The sequence below is a fragment of the Theobroma umbraticum genome, unplaced genomic scaffold (assembly GCF_002168275.2).
Source record: "Theobroma umbraticum cultivar Fairchild unplaced genomic scaffold, ASM216827v3 scaffold_204.0, whole genome shotgun sequence".
Taxonomy (NCBI): domain Eukaryota; kingdom Viridiplantae; phylum Streptophyta; class Magnoliopsida; order Malvales; family Malvaceae; genus Theobroma; species Theobroma umbraticum.
This window is the reverse complement of record NW_018397267.1, coordinates 3,069,624-3,087,963: the sequence shown is the minus strand read 5'-3', so window position 1 is coordinate 3,087,963 and position 18,340 is coordinate 3,069,624. Positions and strand designations below refer to the sequence as shown.

General features: G+C 36.3%; 3 protein-coding genes across 9 annotated transcripts; 1 reads left to right on the top strand and 2 right to left on the bottom strand.

The window, feature by feature from the left end:
• Positions 1 to 439: 439 nt before the first annotated feature.
• Positions 440 to 8,462, bottom strand: LOC110423923 (uncharacterized). 6 transcript variants are annotated; one of them, XM_021438358.2, is made up of 7 exons: positions 7,691 to 8,462; positions 7,201 to 7,566; positions 6,795 to 6,938; positions 4,272 to 6,116; positions 3,789 to 4,148; positions 3,240 to 3,325; positions 440 to 754 (listed from the first exon to the last, which is right to left on the bottom strand). In XM_021438358.2, exons 1-6 carry the CDS (start codon positions 8,307 to 8,309, stop codon positions 3,252 to 3,254), a joined length of 3,408 nt encoding a protein of 1,135 aa, XP_021294033.1. In that variant the 5' UTR covers positions 8,310 to 8,462; the 3' UTR covers positions 440 to 754; positions 3,240 to 3,251. The 6 variants fall into 6 exon arrangements, with proteins under 6 accessions (XP_021294033.1, XP_021294032.1, XP_021294031.1 ...); XM_021438357.1 differs by lacking the exon at positions 440 to 754 and adding an exon at positions 1,382 to 1,431; XM_021438356.2 differs by lacking the exon at positions 440 to 754 and adding an exon at positions 1,588 to 2,039.
• A 2,521-nt stretch (positions 8,463 to 10,983) lies between these two features.
• Positions 10,984 to 14,689, top strand: LOC110423856 (ras-related protein RABA1c). The gene is made up of 2 exons (XM_021438259.2): positions 10,984 to 11,410; positions 13,935 to 14,689. Exons 1-2 carry the CDS (start codon positions 11,190 to 11,192, stop codon positions 14,368 to 14,370), a joined length of 657 nt encoding a protein of 218 aa, XP_021293934.1. The 5' UTR covers positions 10,984 to 11,189; the 3' UTR covers positions 14,371 to 14,689.
• A 1,423-nt stretch (positions 14,690 to 16,112) lies between these two features.
• Positions 16,113 to 17,656, bottom strand: WRKY65 (WRKY DNA-binding protein 65). 2 transcript variants are annotated; one of them, XM_021438613.1, is made up of 3 exons: positions 17,305 to 17,656; positions 17,047 to 17,190; positions 16,113 to 16,939 (listed from the first exon to the last, which is right to left on the bottom strand). In XM_021438613.1, the coding sequence occupies exons 1-3, from the start codon at positions 17,448 to 17,450 to the stop codon at positions 16,399 to 16,401; spliced, it is 831 nt and encodes a 276-aa protein (XP_021294288.1). In that variant the 5' UTR covers positions 17,451 to 17,656; the 3' UTR covers positions 16,113 to 16,398. The 2 variants fall into 2 exon arrangements, with proteins under 2 accessions (XP_021294288.1, XP_021294286.1); XM_021438611.1 differs by having other exon boundaries at positions 17,047 to 17,193; positions 17,305 to 17,652.
• Between the last annotated feature and the right edge of the window lie 684 nt (positions 17,657 to 18,340).

Sequence of the window (18,340 nt, the reverse complement as noted above, 5' to 3'; positions counted from 1 at the left end):
TCTTGTTCACTGGAAATCCATGGTTGGTAAGCACGATCCTTCCGAAAATGTGCTTTTAATCAAGCTGGTCCATTTGGTTAAATTCGGGTACGTCATTATTGAACATGAAAGATAGGATAGACCACCGACTCTAGTACCATCCGCTACATGGATCCATGTTCCCATATGATTTGGGATTGATCATCACCCTGGAAATTAAGAACCAATATTTAACAATTTTGACTTTTTTGCAAACGAATTACTAACAATGATCATTAAGTTTAGGCACACGGGACTGCATGTTTGAGATGATCATCATGCAGGGCCGGTATAGGAAGGTTCTATCGTTGCAAAGCAAATGACGAGAAAACATAAAGGTCTTTTATGCTGTTAGAATGCAAGGCTCCTGTGCTACAGGAAGCTGCCTGTTGCGGTTGCAGTCTATTTTTCCATTTTTTTTCACCTTCTGAAATTGTATCAAGCTCACGTTTTACGAGAAACAGTGTTTTCGTGTATGGCTACAATGGAAAGCAGGAAGCAGTAGGACTCTGCCCTTTTCTATTGCTTTAGGCAACGTTTCCGGGGTGGCAATAATTTCAACTCATTGGATGCTGAAACTTGTTGAGAATCTTTTCCTAGTTGGCCTCATGTCCGCAACTTTGTGGGGCAGAGAAGAACACAGGCAAGGAAAAAAAGTCAGCTTGGAGGTTCTGTATCAACGATATTTTCCTGGATGCCATGGGCTGAAGGATCACTTTCTGTTGCACAAGGGTAACTGACAACAACAATGACTACATCAGCTGCCTAACACTCTTGAATTTTGATTAGAAGCTCATTAATAACTGTAACAGTGAAGATTAAAGCTATGCTGTTCGTATAATGGAATGTGACCTCTTTTCCTACTTTTGTTAAGATTATATGTAAAAGGAAAAATCATATTAATTCATCAAACTTTTTAATTTCAATGGGCAAATGGATAAGATTCTTATATTTTTATCATTTTTCCTTTTTATTGTAGAGATTTTTTTTTCACAAAAAATCCCATTTTAGCAAGCAATTTATTTAATAAAAGTCGAATTTGAATCAAAATCTCTTATTTTTATTAACAATTTATCGATTCATAATTTTACACAAAAAATATCATATTCCTTTGGTGAAACATCTAACTAGTAAGAAAAGTAATTTCTTTCTTATCATGATCTTGTAGAGATTTCCTTTCCTCTTAAATTCCCTTATCATCAAGCGATTTATTCAGTAGAAATCAAATTTGTATCAATACCTCTAAAATCATTTGATTTTCTATTTTCTGTCGACAGTTTATCGATTCACAACTGTGCACGGAAAACATCCTGGGCCAATGGTGAATCATGGTTACAATTTAAGGAAAAGGGTAATGCACAACATTAAGACCAGCAATCCGAACTTTGCTGTGTCCTTTATGTCAAGTCATCACTGAAAGACGACATTGAAGCATCTTAATATAATGAAATATGTTATTATCCAAATTAAAACAATCAAACAATAATAGCGTAAACATTGTCTGCAAGTCTGAGTTGGTTAGGTTCAAGGGTCAAGGCCCAAGTGAGAGTCAATACTCTGGACCCCTTGCTGGCAAAGTAATAAGAAAAGAGGCTGGATTCAGAGATAAAGACCATGAGCTGGGTCAAGTTATTTTACACTGCATGGTCGGGTCTTACAACCCAATGCTAGCTTGTTAGATTTAGGAATAGCAAATTAATTTGTTGGGAGAAAATATTTTTTATGGCAAATACTTTATAAAAAAATTTCTATTGTTTGAATTTGTTTGTGAAAAATATTTTTCATTGTCATCAAATTGTAAAAAGTTTATAAATATCTAACCCTCCAACATCTCTATGAGAATGAAATTACCAATATTTACTATGATTTCATCCTTTTCAGGTAATTCATTGCTTTCAACTTTAATATCTTCTATTGAAGGTCAAGTACACCCTCTTGCTCGATTGTAGGATCCTCAATTTCATTATCACCATCTTCTAGCACTTCACTCTCATTTTCTTGTCTTTGGATCTCCTCCAAAACTGAAAATTTATCAAACCCAAGTGAATTTTTAAGCTTAACAAAAGGAGTGTCTTCTAAAGTGGAATACTTTATGGTTCTTGCTAAATCATTACTAGTGGAATTACTCAAGCTCTCAATAGTTACGGGTTAATGACCACCTAGATTAACTGAAAAATGGGTTTCCTGATGAGTTGAAGGGTTGGATTTGATGATCCAAGGAAAAATGAAAACCAAGAAGATAAAAAAGAAGATGTTGTGAAAGAAAACCCCAAAATCTTGTAGGTTTAAAGGAGAAACTTTTTTGTCTCTCCGTCAATGTAGTTTTGGTTAACAAAGTTTTACCACCATCAGTATGTCATCATCATTTATAATATGTTAGTGTCACGTTACATAAAATAAAATGATAAATGAGATTGATTAAATCAATTATTAAGATTTCTTTGATTCAAAATAAAAATAAAAAGATTTGTTTGATTTATAAAGACATGATTGAACTATAAAGGTTTATTTGAATTTTTTTAAATAATTTTAAGATTTTTTTATATATTACATCTATTTTTTTTTTTATAAATTTTCTTTGGCATGAGAATAACAGAAAAAAAAAAAAAAGAAAGGACAATGGGCTTAGTAAGAAGCGGCTTGAAAGCCCAATGTTTGATGACACCTTTTTCTCATAGCCCAAAATTCTCTTTGGGGCCTTTACGCCTCAACAACCTCGATGATTAGCATTATGAAGCCAACACAAGCTTCTAATCACTTTGAAAATCCTCTCTTCAGAAGTCTCTGTCTTCATCGACAGGCTGATATCTTCTTTTTTTCTTTCTTTCTTTTTTTTTTCCTGGGTGGACATTTAAAATGGCTGATATGGGATGATCAAATTACGCGGAGTCTTCCTGCCATTAGAGGAGAAGTCTTTTCTTGCAAGTCTAACGTTGACAGAAGAGATGGGGATTGGATCTGGGCACTTCTTCTTTTCTTCCTAATGGTACATCCATTTCCGATTTTATAAGTTTTTAAACATTTGTTGAAGCATTTTCCTTTACTCTCAATCTTTCATTCTTGGCGTTGCTGGTTTTTTACATCAATCCAATTTAGAATGACTTGATTAATTAAATCACGTTTAAGACATGATATCAGCATATCACTTCATTTAATTGTAGTAATTTGTAATCTTCAGGTATAATATAAAAGCTGTGATTGATAAGTCTTAGAGTAAATACCTTGTGTGAAGACTATCCATTGTTTTCACATACAGCCACATCAGTAAGAGTAATGGCTCGATAGTCATCACCAATCTTTCCTTCTCCTAACACAGGAGAGAAGAATACATGGTTAGATATAAAATTTACATAATGATTCAAAAATAATAATGGAAAATTTTGAAAAGAAGATAGAAATATTAGAACAAAAAAGAAAGCTTCCTTTTTTTTCCTTCCCAAAATAGGGAATTTGCAGGTAATTATATTTCTATTAACATTCAAACAGATCTTCCCAATCATTTTAATAACTTGATTTTTAAAACTGCCTTTCTATAATTCATGCTCCTGGGTATTTAGGAACTGATGTTCCCTCAAAGAAAACAAAAGTTAACTGGAAAAGTTAAAGGACCCACAATGTGTATCCTCTGGGCCTTGAACAGCAGGAAAGTTCCCAAGCTTAAAACAGAGCTATTTGAAGGAAGTTGTATAGACTGGTATGCAAAATTTATCCAATAACCTTATTCTATAAAGCCTAAATTGTAAAGAATTAAAAGAAAACATATTCATTACCATTATAAGCCATCCCAACATCCTTTAGAAACTGAATTTTGATTTTCTTGAGTATGGCCACAACAACCTTCATATTTTTCCTTTCTTCAGGCAACTTAGTTGTACAGGTTAGAGCTAATCCCATGATAGATGATAAAGCGTTCACTTTATCTGTGAAATGTTCCTCCTCTCTTAACAAATTGGCATCCACAACGTCATCAATTGTTCCATTGAAGAGGGACTTTTTCACCCAATCCTTCAAACTCATTTCAACAGAAAAAATTTCATCGGTAGGTTTCTTCCTTGTGAAAGTTTCCATCAATAAAATACCATAACTATAGACATCACCTTTTTGAGAAACAATTCCAGTCGATCCATATTCTGTATGTAAAACATGATCAAATGTTTTAGTTAATGTAACATCATTAATCATCAATAGAAAACTAAAAGATTGAAGCAACTGTATATACAGAAACATAAATATGAATAAGAAGCAAAAAATACCTGGCGCCATATACCCAATAGTAGCAAGTGTCTTAGTTTGTCTTATAGAATCTTCTTCTCCCAAGAGTTTGGCAAGGCCAAAATCTCCAACATGTGCAACCATGTCATTGTCTAGCAGGATATTACTTGGCTTTAAGTCACAATGGATCACAGGTACCGAGCAGCCAAAATGGAGATACTCTAGTGCTGATGCAACATCAATCATTATGTCAATTCTTTGTAGGAGATTGAGAAAATAGTTATAGGAATATAACCATTTCTCAAGGTTGCCGTTAGGCATGAACTCAAACATTAAGGCTCTGAAGTCAACATTAGAGCAACTACTAAAGACCTTGACAAGATTGCGATGAAAAATATTGCGCATTGCTTCACATTCAACATCAAAACTCTTGTAGCTGTCCTCTGAGTGCATATTGAACACTTTTATTGCAACATTCATCCCATCTGAAAGTGTTCCTCTATACACAGACCCAAAACCCCCTGAACCAAGCAAGTTGCATTCATCAAATCCATTAGTTGCTTGTAAAAGTTCATTGTAGGAAATTCTTCTCCATTTTTCCAGAGGCAATAAATCTTCGTTAACAGGCAGATTTATACTCTTTTTTCGGCATCTTTTAAGGAGAATAAAGAAAGTTGCTATCAATATTATTGAAGCAACTACTGGTAAAACATATTTCAAAACATGCCAAGGAGTCATCTTCGATTGTCTACTTTTACAAGGTGGAACTTGTAGTGCAGGTGAACCGCAAAGTCCAGAATTATTCATAAATGATTTAGCTGAGAAGTTTCTGAAGGGTCCTCCAATGGGGATTTCTCCTTCTAGTCTATTGAAGGACACATTAAAATGATTGAGAGAGGAAAGTCTCTCCATAGATTTGGGAATGACTCCAAAGAGATTGTTGTTGGATAAATCCAAGGATTCCAAACTTATCAAATCACCAAATGATTCAGGAATATAACCATCAAATCTATTATTAGATAAGTCTAGAGAAATCAAATCCTGGAGTTCTCCAATTGAACTCAAGATTTCACCTGATAACAGATTCCTTGACAAATTCAAATGTGTCAATACTTTCAGTTTCTCAATGCCCAGTGGAAGGGAACCATTCAAATAATTTGAGGACAAGTCTACCTCTAAGATATCATTAAGGCTCCACAAGGATAAGGGTATTGTCGAATTCAATTTGTTGGAGTCTAAGTAAAGATACCTCAGAGAAGTCAAATTCGCCAAACAAGTTGGTATAGGACCATGGAGCATGTTGCCACCTAATGATAGGTTATATAATCTCTCTAAACCACAGACACTTGGTGGGATAGACCCTTGTAATTGATTACCATCAAGAAGCAAACCCTGAACATTTCGTAGCGTTCCCATTGTTGCTGGAATAGATCCACTCAATTGATTATTTGAAAGGTCTAAAGTTGTAATATTGCTTAAGTTACCAATTTCCCTGGGAATGCTACCTGTAATTTTGACACCTGAGGCATAGAAAAACTGAAGAGATGTAGACAGATTTGAGATAGAACTTGGAAGAATGCCTTTCAGTGGATTGAATGATACGTTCAAATATCTCAGATTCCTGCAATTTGCTAAAGAAAACAGAAAGCTCCACTCATGTGTTGAACCTTCAGTGATCAAATTATTAGATGCGAGGCTCAGCCGCTCAAGGAATGTTAAATTGCCAAGTGTATTCGGGATAAGACCAGAGAATGAGTTTTCTTCTAGTGCTAAGATTCTGAGCTTAGAGGCACTGGAGATAAAATTGGGTATATTGCCGCTGAGATTATTTCCCCATAGTCTAAGCTCCTCAAGATTTGTAATTGAGATCATAGAAGGTATTTCACCTGTCAAAAGGAACAAATACATTATTCTACAAGTTTTAGGTTGCCTTATTGCATTATATGTAATTCTATGGTTCAACTAAAATGAATGTTTTGAGTAACTTTACTAGGAATAGAAAAAGACAGCAATTGTCAAAATCAATGCTCTATATATACATATTTGAACTTTCATACTTATCTTTTCTATGATTAAAACCTTTGTAATGCTTTCTATGATTAAAACCTTTGCAATGCTATGAATATTACTATTCTTTAAGTTCAAGACAGAAACATGAACCTTACACTTTCAAGTTACGATGGCATAATATGGGTAACTTTGCTAGTGAAAAAATTGTTGTCTTATCCTATCATCAGTGATGTCTTTGCTGAATCATAACACTTTATTATCTTATTTTTACACTATGTAACAAACAAAGGATATCATAATAAATATCATAGTAATCATATCATCTTGCTCAAACTTTGAACTAGGGACTATTGAATATTGTACTAACAAGAACCAAATTCTCATCAGAATTTACTTCAAAATTACTTGACCTATGAATGTAAAGATACTAATATGGATCAAATCTGAATGTATTATTATGATTCTCCTATTATTGATTTTATGATTATTTCTTTTATATTAATTCTTACAACATATGTTAGAAAATGTTGCCAAATGTTCATAAAGTAGATTACCAGATAGACTATTGTTGTTCAGAGAAATTTCTTTTAAGGAAGATATGTTGAAGATGGAAGGTGGGATGGGACCAGTTAGACGCATATGCTGGACAGCCAATATCTCCAATGAATAAAGATTTCCAATTTCCCATGGGATTTCCCCTGCAAGCATAACAAAGACCAAAGGAGCAAAATCTCTGTATTATAAAGCTATCGACTTTCTTAACGTGTTCACAAAAGGAAATTATTTGCAAAATAAAATAGGTAAAAGCATATCTAAAGCGATTAAATTTATCAGATTGCTTGTTTATGTATTATTCCCAAAAGGGGATACAACGTTTATGCAAATATCAGGGACAAGGTTCCAACTGTAGTTTAGTACCATATAATGCATAAGACTAAATATAGAAGTAAAAACTCTTACCTGTTAAATCATTTTCACGTAGATTCAGTCGTTTGAGGCTAGTCAAATTTCCAAAACTTCTTGGAATGGTTCCATTGAATCGATTAGTTGACAGTGATAAATTCTGAAGATTGCTACATTCACCAATACTTGATGGAATATGACCGGATAATTCATTCAAGGAGATAATAAGCACCTCAAGTTTGGAAAGATGATTGCACATTTTATCTGGTAAACTACCGGATAGACTATTGTTGAAGAGGATAAATTTTGTCAATGAAGAAATGTTAAATATGGAAGGTGGAATCCCACCAGTAAGACCCCCGTTATTTTCTGCGGCAAATATCTCCAAATTAAAAAGGTTACCTATTTCCCGTGGAATTTCACCTGCAAATACAAATAAAAGTTCAATTTTTTTTCCCACACTTGGATAATATATCGAACAACTCTAACGCATCGCCAAAAAAACTGATAAACTTTAAGCAGAAAGAAAGATGAAAAAGAAGCATACCTTGTAAACTATTTCCACTCAGGTGTATTTCTTTCAGCCAAGTTAAATTCCCAATGCTTGTTGGAATAAATCCATTGAATCTATTATTAGACAGCGACAAAATTTGAAGATTGGTACAGTCACCTAAACTTGAAGGAACACTTCCAGAAAACCCATTGAAAGCCAAATGAAGAACCTCAAGCTTGGGAAAATACCTACAAAAGTCATCTGGGAAATCACCAGATAGTTCATTAGATGTTAAGTCCATGATTTGCAAAGAAGACAAGTTATAAATTGTCGAAGGGAGATAGCCGTTAAGCTTGTTGCCGCTCAAGTCGAGAGAGAGGAGAGAAGAAAGGTCCCCAAGGTGCGGAGAAATGGTTCCTGTAAGATTCATGCTGCCAAGATTCAAGGAGGTGACTCTTTCAGGGCTAGAACTGCATGAAACACCAACCCAGTTGCAAACAGAGGTAGAGCTGGTCCAATTGTTTGCTAATATGGTGTCGGAATCAAGGCTGTCCTTGAATTCGAGCAGTGCGTATTGATCTGTAGTGAGGTTTGCTGCAGTTATAACAGCTAAGCTTCCCATGAAACATTGTATCAACAAAAGCAAAAGGAAATTGAAGCATGAATCATCCATGACTGTGGGGGTGCATGTTTAGCAAAGAGTAGCGAGATGAACTTTAAATATAAACGTAGCTCGGTTCCTCGTTTCTATAATTGAAGCAAACATGCAGAGTGGGAAAGCTGGTGGGGAAAAGCAAATGTGAATGGTATTGTTTTGTCGTAATTTCGTGCACGCCGCCTGGATTGGAACAGTCTCCCTACCCAACAAAGTTTCTTTTTCTCTGTTTGTCAGCAATGATGGATACAGATTACTTGCTATATAAACTATCCAGGAAACTTATTAAATGCAAAGAACCTAACATTTACTTCCATTTAGAAAAATATGGCACGAGCAGGTAAGCCTGCTACCCCATCTCGTTGACCATAGTCATTCCTCTGCAGTCTGAACAATCTTTTTATTGCCAATAGTAACCAAGAAATCTCCATACGAATGAAAGGCTATGGTTAGCTCAATTAGTCAATATGTAGTACTAAAACAGGGAAAAAAAAAACAAACAAAATAGAGAGATATTTACAGGAAACAAATGAAATGAAATAAAATATTCTATATAAAAGAAAAGAAATGAAATATGTTCCTTGATCTGCAATTGCAAGAAAACTGCTCCCATTTGCTTTAGAAGTCAAAATTGACAAAGGTTGAACTGATTATAACAGGAAACAAAATTGACGTTGGTGTCTACGAGCCCTGTGGCGTGTCCTGAAGTTTTGCCTTTTTGATCACTAAGGCTGAACTGATTGTAACAAAATTGACTTTTAATCTTTTGGGACAAGTCCATATAGAAGACCTGTCCATGTTGACCTAAAGACAAACCAGCTCCAGATGGAATTGGAACAGTGCTTTACTGGCTTTGATCTTAGGCCTATTGGTGAATCCATCGTGAAAGCAAATGATTTAACAGCTTAAGAAAGGGCTTCTTTTTTCTTGGGCTTATATTTGATTTTCTTTTTGCTTTGGGCAAGACTTTGTTCTTTCAAGCAAAATCGGGGTGAATTAGAAGTTCCATTTCCTGCAATGTCGATGGCACAATGAACCTATTTGCTGTGCCTTAAACCCCTGTTTTCTTTGATCTTATGGCCCTCAGACATTCAAACTAGAAATCTAAGCACCAGGGGGAGGTGACAATATGAGATTGGACATGATCCAACAATTCATCATCAACACTGGTGAAAAGCAGAAGGAAAAGTGAGATTCATGTCAAGTCGTCACTGTAAGACAATCTTTTTAGCATCTTAATGTCATGAAAAATGTTATCCAAATTACAACAATTGAACAATAGCAGCCTAAACACTGTCTCCTTCTTCCTTGATAGCCAACTTATTGTTTGCAAGTTTGAGTTAGAGTTGGTTTGGTTCAAGGGTCAAGGCCCAAGTGAAAGTGAATACTATGGACCCCTTGCTGGCAGAGCGGTGTGACAAAGAGGACTGGATTCAGGGATCAAGATAGGCCATGAGCTGGGTCAAATTATTTCATTACTGCAATGGTCTGGCCTTATAACCCAATACTGGCTGCAAGATTTGGTATTGAATGCTTGAATCTGGAAAGTGTAGCTGTCATATTTGATTCAGTTTCACATGCGTTTAAATTGTACACGCGTTCAAACCCAAAAAACAATAAAATATTGTATGAGAATCAACAAAATCAAAGATAACAGCTGGATTGGTTAAACTGGATTCATGCTAAATTTATTCCTCCACTATGGAAAAATATTAGTAGCAACTTGGAGTCTTTTGACCAAATGATGATAAATTAAGGTAAAGCTATGGTCCTTTCTAGAAAAAAGAAATGGAGAGTATGATGAAAAGTACTTGAAATTCACAGGTGCTCCAATTTTGAAGATGATGGTGATTAGTTGTAGCCCATGAAGGCTCAAGTTTAACAAATCACATAACCCATGAAGAATTACCTGTCATTTTCTCCTCCAATTACTCCCAATAAAAGCTATGCATTTCACAAGGCCTTTTGGTAGAAAACCACTCTCAACATTTTTAACTCTTTGGGTGTAGCTTAATTAGTATATTTAACAGTAGGTTTTCCTTCTTAAATAGTAGATTTGAAATCCAAGCTCTATTGTTTTTTCCTTTCCTCTTATCTGATTTCAACTACAATTGACCATCTTCAAACTAGTTTAAATAATTTCTAGCACCTGAATTTGTTTTCCTCATTCTTTTTAATATCATTCTAGTATTTAATTATGAAAAGACAACAGTTTACATGCTGGTTTGTTTTTTAATAACAAAATAAAGAACATAAACCAACAAAAAAGAGTACAATGAACAGTATTCAAACAACAGGAATAATGTCCTTAAACCTCACCAGTCACCAACCTCATTTAAACCTCAAGCCGAAAAACAGCAAAGATCCCAACACCAACATTGAAGTCATTTGAAGACTTCAAATTGAAGGATTTCTTTCTCTAAAAAAAGACACGAAAATCCTATAATTACCAACCTTCAAGGCTTCAACCCAATTCTATGGCATTCGGTAAACTGACCAATACACCCTCATTTCATAACAACTAAAAGATATTAGAGGGGGAGAATTTGAAGGCATTAATGTCATTTTAAGTTCCTGAAGAAACCCAAAAGGCCTAAAGGGCCGAAACCATAGAACGCGGCCCCAACTTTCAAAAAGGACATACCCCCCACTTCCTCTGTTTTCCACTCTGGAGTCCAGCCAAGCAGACAGCAGTCTTTTACATTTCCAACTCATCAAAATAAAAGGTTAAAGAAAGAAAAGGAAAACACAAGAAATTTTTTCTAGAGAGTGAGATCTTAAGAAAGGCTTAATAACCTTGAAACAACCCGTATATCACTCTCTCTCATATTTCCTTGAAGTAAAGCAAAGGCGAAGCAAAGAAGAGTGCAACAACGGTGGTTTTGAGAAGTGTGAAAGATGGCTGGTTACAGAGCAGAGGATGACTATGACTACCTTTTCAAGGTGGTGTTGATCGGTGATTCAGGAGTGGGAAAGTCCAATCTGCTCTCGAGGTTCACCAGGAACGAGTTTAGCCTCGAGTCTAAGTCCACCATTGGCGTCGAGTTCGCTACTCGTAGCTTGAATGTTGATGGCAAGGTTATCAAGGCCCAGATTTGGGACACTGCTGGTCAAGAAAGGTCTCACTTTTTTACTATTCCCTTGTCTTCTTTTCTTGTTTCTTGATCTGGGTATCTTTTGTTTTGAGCTGATTTTGCTAACAAAGATGAGCAAATATCAAAACGGAATTGGGTGTTTGTTCTTCTTGGAGATCGTGTTCTGGAAATGTTTGGCTGCTTGGGAAAGGAAAGCAACTTTGATTCTGGAAGAGTTTGATTTTATCTGAAATGGGATTTAAGAAGTGTTTTCTTTACCTATATATTACAAAAAGAAGTTTCTTGCATATCTAGATCTGTGAGTAACATGTGCCTAAATGGTGTTGTGGTGGTTGTTTTTTTACAAATCTCTTGTTTTCCTAATAGCTTGGTTTTGAATAGACGAACATAGATTTGAAGTGCGATCAGCAGATCTTGACGTTTCTGCATCATGTTATATGAGTTATATATATTTCTTTTGCAGTTTTTATCAGTGGCTTGACAATGAGTAAGAAAGGAAGTGTTTATGATTTGCAGTAATATGTTTGCTTCCTGCTAGGCATGGTTTCGGCTTGATGCTAGAGCTAGATTGCACTGAGAATTTAGTTTACTCGCGTAAGTTCTGTAACAAGTTGGTTTTTGAGAGATTAACGTCATCTGCCTGATAATGCCAGTCACAACCATCATCTATTAGTCTTGGTTACTTCCGTGCTCCTGATTTTGTCATGTGTAGTCACAACGAGATGATCATTGCTTATCTGTATCTTGTGTCTCTTTGTGTGTATGGAATCTGCAAGTCTAGGGTTTAGCATTAAACGTGGCTTGACATTGCTGGTTGTTACAGGGACCTTGTAGTCACCGTGTAATAATGGAAGAAATTGCCTGAACAAGTAAATAGATGTTAGTTGTTGCAGTAAATAGATGTTGGTTGTTAAAGGGATCTTTTAGTCATGTTGTGGTTTTACAGTTCAGGATGTGATGGGAAAGAGTAGTTCTTCAATTATTTTATTTATTTATTATTTTTCTTCTCTGCCTAAAGTTGGTACTAACTGTTTCTTTAGGATTCTTTTGCATCGTGGAACACTTTACACGGAGACTGACATGCTATTATTTACTACTGAATTTGGTGGACTACTAGCTTGCTTCACTCAGCATGTTGCTATAACATTTTATTGAACAACTCCTAAATCTTATGTTTAGATGAGATACTCTGTTGTCCAATGTAGACTTGACAATGATGTTGGTATTTTAGCCTGTTAAAATAAAAAATGTTCAATAGGAAAGTCCCTTGGCCCCTAGAGCTAAGCGCCCCATTGTAGGTATATCATTTTACCTTTCTGTTGCCAGAAGTGGTTAAAAAACCATTCTGCAAAGCCCCTTATGGTTACCACCATTATCTTGTGGTGCAGAGTGCGGTTGCACTAGCATGATCACTGCTGCCGCCAACATGCTAGCCTGGCACTGCCCTTTGCTCCTGCTGTATAATCTTTACCATCTTAGCTGCCACATCATCACCAACTAGTGAGTTCAATCATCCGTTATTGCTGCCAACACCAATTTGACAGTTATTATTGCAAATGCTGCCTGCCACATTGTCTCCCCAGCCAGACACCCATCTACCATATTCTATTCTGTCATATATCCAAATTTTAAACTCACCCCGGAGTGGCTGGGGAATTCCCTTTTTGCCACTATAGCTCGTTCCACCTCCAAGACCACCAAATCTTAGTTGACAAATAACATGATTCCATGAAGCATACTCTCATCTATTGTAGTTCCAATGTACTTAAGTTTTCAAACCCTAAGATTTGAAATAGTTGGATTTTCATTCCTTTAATATAAGTTTCTACTTTATTTCCCAATCTTCCTCCAAGAATGTTGGATGAGGCATTAAATTGAAGTTCTCATTGAAAAAATGATGAAAAATAATTATAAGGTTAGTAAGCAGAAAACTACCATTTCTAACTGAAATGTGGGGGCTTCGAGATCCAAAAGAGCAAGGACACAAGATTTCCTTGTTCAAATAGGATGTAAGGCTACTATATGTGTTTTCTGAGGTGGTTCATTGATTTAAAAAACAAAGCACAAGGCATCATCCTCTTCCTTGGGTTTACAGAAAGAAAAGGAAAGGAACAGATGAGGATAGGCCCTGAAGAATAGCGAATACATCTCACTCAGCGAGAGTTTGAGTTGAGGTTTACAATATGTTTACAGTTCGGGTTCAGCTAAGGGTGGTTGGGTAGAATGCTTTTTCTTCATAGATTGCACTGTTGTAGTTTTACTATCGCAGAAAAAGAAAAGACTATGATTGAACCTTTGATTTCAACTCCTTGATCTTTAGGGACATGGGTATAGAGCGTGGTTAAGGATGATGAGGTTCTTAAATGGCTCGATACTTTGTGATGTATCCTCTTTATACCATAAACATTGTTCTTTTGTACCGAAATGAGTGTTGCAAATCAATTTGTTTTAATTTTAGACCTTTGACATTTTTACTTGTAGCAATCATTTGTTGTGTTCTTCTGATTCTTTTGTATTGTATTCTGAACTGCTCTTTTCACACTTATAGGTATCGTGCCATAACAAGTGCCTACTACCGAGGAGCTGTTGGTGCACTTCTTGTGTATGATGTTACGCGGCACTCCACATTTGAAAATGTTGAGAGGTGGTTAAGAGAGTTGAGGGATCACACGGATCCCAACATTGTAGTCATGCTCATTGGTAACAAATCAGATCTTCGTCACCTTGTGGCTGTCTCAACCGAAGATGGGAAATCCTTTGCTGAGAAAGAGTCTCTCTACTTCATGGAAACTTCAGCTCTGGAAGCTACTAACGTGGAAAACGCATTTGCTGAAGTTCTTACTCAGATCTACCATATTGTGAGCAAGAAGGCTATGGAGACAGGTGACGAAGGGGCTGCTTCAGCTGTTCCTTCCAAAGGCGAGAAAATCGATGTCAGCAAAGACGTCTCTGCAATGAAGAAAGGCGGGTGCTGCTCAAGCTAGGATGTTAACCTGAAGTCGATTGTCTTAAGGATGTGGCTGGGGGTTTGTTTCTGCCGCACGGATTTCTTTGTAAAACTTGGTTTTGTAAAATTTTTCTCAAAAAGGTACCTACAGTAGGGGAGATCGGCCGAGATTGATTTAATTTACATTCAAAATTTTTCCTGGTGGCTGTTATAACTTATTTTTAGTAGACAAGAGGCGAATGAGGAGCAAGGTATTACACTATTGCATTTAAATAGGTGCTTAGAAAAATCTGTTGCCTGAGAACAGTTGTTCCCAGCTCTCATATTGGAATTACCATATCTAGTCTTTTTCTTTCCCTTCCCAGGCAGACCCAAAATGAATGAATGAATGAATGAATGATGGTACTTATCCTTCTCTCCCAAGAGTTGGTTTTTTGAGTTTGCATGATTTTATCCTATTAAGGCAGGGCAAACTACTTGTAAATTAGTTCACAACCACAACCCCATATCCAAATGCTGAGATTTGCTGATAGTGTTTTTTTTTCTTACATTAACGGCTAGCCCTAGTTAGCTAAGCTGGCATTTGTCTTAATTTATGTATCCCTATGCAATAATGGATAAGAAGAAAATTAAAAAAAGTATACATCTCATTGGTGACGTTACCCTGACCTCTTCTATAAACGTGTAAGACGTAGAGTTGCAAATCAAGACTTAATCTAAAAAATAAATAAATATTTCAAATTAACAACCACTGCTTACAGATTTAAGAGATTGTGATTTAAAATAAAAAAAAATTGACTGAATCTTAATTATTAACCAATAAAAAATAATTAAAAGCTTTGAACTTTGATATCAACTTGGGTCCCTCAATCCCTCTTCTCTGCCTCAACTGCTCCTTATATTAGTACTTTTCTTCTTTTTTTTTTAATTTTTGGATGTCAGGGATTATAAAATTGCAATTTTCTTTGCCTTGCCTTTGGCTTAGCTGGGGGAAAGCTTAAGATACAAGCAAAGATTAGCTTATAGCTTATCTAAAACCATGTGAACCTCTGTAAATGTACTACTGACCTGTATGATGTTTGAGTGATTAAGAACCGAAGCTTATAAAAATGGGTTGTATTTTTCCAGCCATACCCATCACCGAAAAGTCAAAGTTTTCAGTTGATTTGACTTTATGGTATAGCCGGCCAATCATTTGAACTTTCATCCAATCAAAAGCATTAGAATCTTCCCATATTCAATTCTCCTTTTTCTTGTGAAAGTCGTGACCATCCAATTTGTCCTTGGTAGGCAAGATGTAGATGAAAATTGCAGCTTATATCGACCCAATCTGAAGGGGTCATTTTTACGCTTGTACACATCCAAACTTCTAAAGCCCGGCAATTTGCAATAAGATCCAACGACGAGTGGTGTTCATGCCCCAGTCTACGGGCATATAAAAATCAATTTACAAGTACATAAATGATTGAGATTGAATCTTAATATATAATAATTTACGGCACCACGTTATGATTTGATTTAATGTAAAAAGTAATAACTTGTCTGACAAGTTGTAATAGGGAAAATGAGGGAAGTCTAAATCGGCTATTATCGCCACTTTAGTCAAGCAGGAGTTCAAATTTGAGAAGTAAGAAATACTGGCTGTGAGTTCAGTTTGCACGGAAACGAACTACTGTCTGATAGTAAAATTTTCAGATTTACTTTAAGTTAAAAAATAGAGTAATTTATATTCAATCAAATTACGTACGTAGACGGCAAATGATGTTGGCTACAACAATGTAACGACAGAATGAGGAATTCGGAATTTTTTATTCATTTACTACACCGAAATCAAGGCAAATTAAACTGTAAGAGAAGAAAAAATATCAGAGAAAATTCAAAATGTGCTTGAAGGGATAGTGTAAGAGACTATAAAAATAAATAAAAATTTTGGTTTTCCCTTTCTGTTTTTCTCCTTTTGTCTGTCTCCGTTTTTCTCTTTTTCGTATCTTGTGGCACACGATGCGCACGCCGTTGAAACCAACGACTCCTCCGCATACTTGCAAATTGCTAAATTAGCCACCTGTCAGCAGATCCCCACCTGTGGTCCCACATTCCGTTGGTGCCTGAACACAAACGAGCACTCGGGCAACTCGCCCAAATCGGCGAATAACGACTCGTCCTCTTCCCTCATCGGGAAAATCATCGCCACGTCAGCTACGCTATTATCCCTCTCCGTAAATATCGGGCTCTCCAACACCGTCGACGACGTCGTTTCCATCTCGCCAAACCAAGCGAATTCATCCCCCGTGGTAAGGATGGAGTCGTCCGTCAGATCAGCGAACTTCTCTTCGGTTCCGAATTCCTGTTCCGTGTCGGGCTGCGACGTAGATGGCTCGGCCTTTGCCGCTGTTGTGGTTGTTGTCTCCGTTGCTGTTGCTGCTGCTGCTGCAGCAGCTGCCGCCGCCGCAGCTTGTTTAGCGGCGGTGGTGTTGTTTCTAGAGGCAGGCCAAGGATGATTGTGTTCGCAGGAGTACGTTATCACTAACATTGTAGGGTCCACACGGCTCCTCTCAACTTGTTTTCTTGCTGGACATCCCTTGGAGCTACTACACCGGTAATAACCTCTGTCGTATAATCAAAACAGAAACCTTAATCACCGGTTGATGTGTAATTGACGCTTCGATGCAGATAAACATTGGTTAAATCACTGCTATTTGCTTTAGTTGCTTACCTGGGGTAGGGAGAGCCTTTGATGGGCTTCTGGCCGTACTTTCGCCAAGCCCAAGAATCCGACGGTGGAGCGCTCTCGCCTTTAAGGCGGGAACCTTCAACGTCCTTGATTGGCACTGACACCACTCTTTTCTGTATGGATCGTCTACTGTAACAAAACTCCATTACGTTAAAACTAAAGATAAAAATGCAAACAACGAACTTAACAGAATTTTGAGTATTTTTAAGCCAAAAAACCAACAAGGTAGGGAAAAATTACCCTTTTTTAGGAGAAGCGAGTTTCATGTCGTTGAAAGTGGTAGAAGGAGGTGATTCGGCGCCGTTTTCAGATGAAACGTTGTCGTTTTCTTCTAATTGTTGTTCGCTAACAAAAGGGTTGTTGGCCTTGTTGAAACTACCATCCATGACGATCAGAGAGCTTGATGATGAGAGAGAAGTTGATGATGCGTGTGACGGTGGCCGTTGATTAATCCTGGAGGAGGAGCAAAGCGAAGAAGAATAAGGAGAGAGAAAGGGTTAGGTCGAAGAAGAAGAAGCAACTAGAGAGGAGAGAGTGGTCCTTTTAAAAATGGGGGGGCGGCATGTTGACAGATTGGGTTTTGGTATTTCTTTATAAAGGACGTGCAAGCAAATGTGATATAATCCTAAACTTTATTATAATCCAACTTGAAAATGACCCTTCTTTTCATTATTTTCACCTTCTATTTAATATACACCTCTTTGTTTTTTTTTATTTGAATTTTTTAATTATTGGTTATTATATTATTCAAAGCACATTGATTAGGGTTCCCACTGTTCATCATCTTTTCTTATATGAGAATTGCCAAGTACCCACCCCCGTTCCTCACTATTCTGGTTGTCTTCTTTCTTTTATAAATATATAGCATGTTCTTCTATATTTTCTCTTTTTTTTTTTGGAGGGGTTGGTGTTGTTAGAAACTGTCTCTTCTACAAATGCCTAACCCTGAATCTAGTATATAGACCAAGCATTGTTTTAGGTTAATTAGATTAGTTACTAGTACAGCTTTTGGGCAGCATGAGCTTTAGAATTGAGTTCTGTGGTTAGCACTTAAAAGGTTATTTTTTTTTGTTATTATTACTTTGTTTTTTAATTAAATATGAACTACAGATAAAGGTTCGGCTTACATGTATTCATATTTGTAAACATAAAATGTAATTATGTAATTTTCAGTACGCATTTCTATTAAAAAGAAAGAATTGTATATATGGTCTATGTATTAAATTTGCTAGTTTCTTTTAATTAAAACTTTGGGAAAAAAAGAGGTAAATTAGAA

Excerpts from the sequence above, each read along its gene's own strand:
- LOC110423856 (XM_021438259.2), top strand. The coding sequence starts at position 11,190 with ATGGCTGGTTACAGAGCAGAGGATGACTATGACTACCTTTTCAAGGTG. Across the intron at positions 11,411-13,934 it reads GACACTGCTGGTCAAGAAAG|GTATCGTGCCATAACAAGTG; the intron begins GTCTCACTTTTT and ends TCACACTTATAG.
- LOC110423923 (XM_021438358.2), bottom strand. The coding sequence starts at position 8,309 with ATGGATGATTCATGCTTCAATTTCCTTTTGCTTTTGTTGATACAATGT. Across the intron at positions 6,939-7,200 it reads ACGTGAAAATGATTTAACAG|GGGAAATCCCATGGGAAATT; the intron begins GTAAGAGTTTTT and ends TTATGCTTGCAG. Across the intron at positions 6,117-6,794 it reads GAACAACAATAGTCTATCTG|GTGAAATACCTTCTATGATC; the intron begins GTAATCTACTTT and ends TCCTTTTGACAG.
- WRKY65 (XM_021438611.1), bottom strand. The coding sequence starts at position 17,450 with ATGGATGGTAGTTTCAACAAGGCCAACAACCCTTTTGTTAGCGAACAA. Across the intron at positions 17,194-17,304 it reads CTCGCTTCTCCTAAAAAAGG|TAGACGATCCATACAGAAAA; the intron begins GTAATTTTTCCC and ends GTTTTGTTACAG. Across the intron at positions 16,940-17,046 it reads AAAGGCTCTCCCTACCCCAG|AGGTTATTACCGGTGTAGTA; the intron begins GTAAGCAACTAA and ends ATTATACGACAG.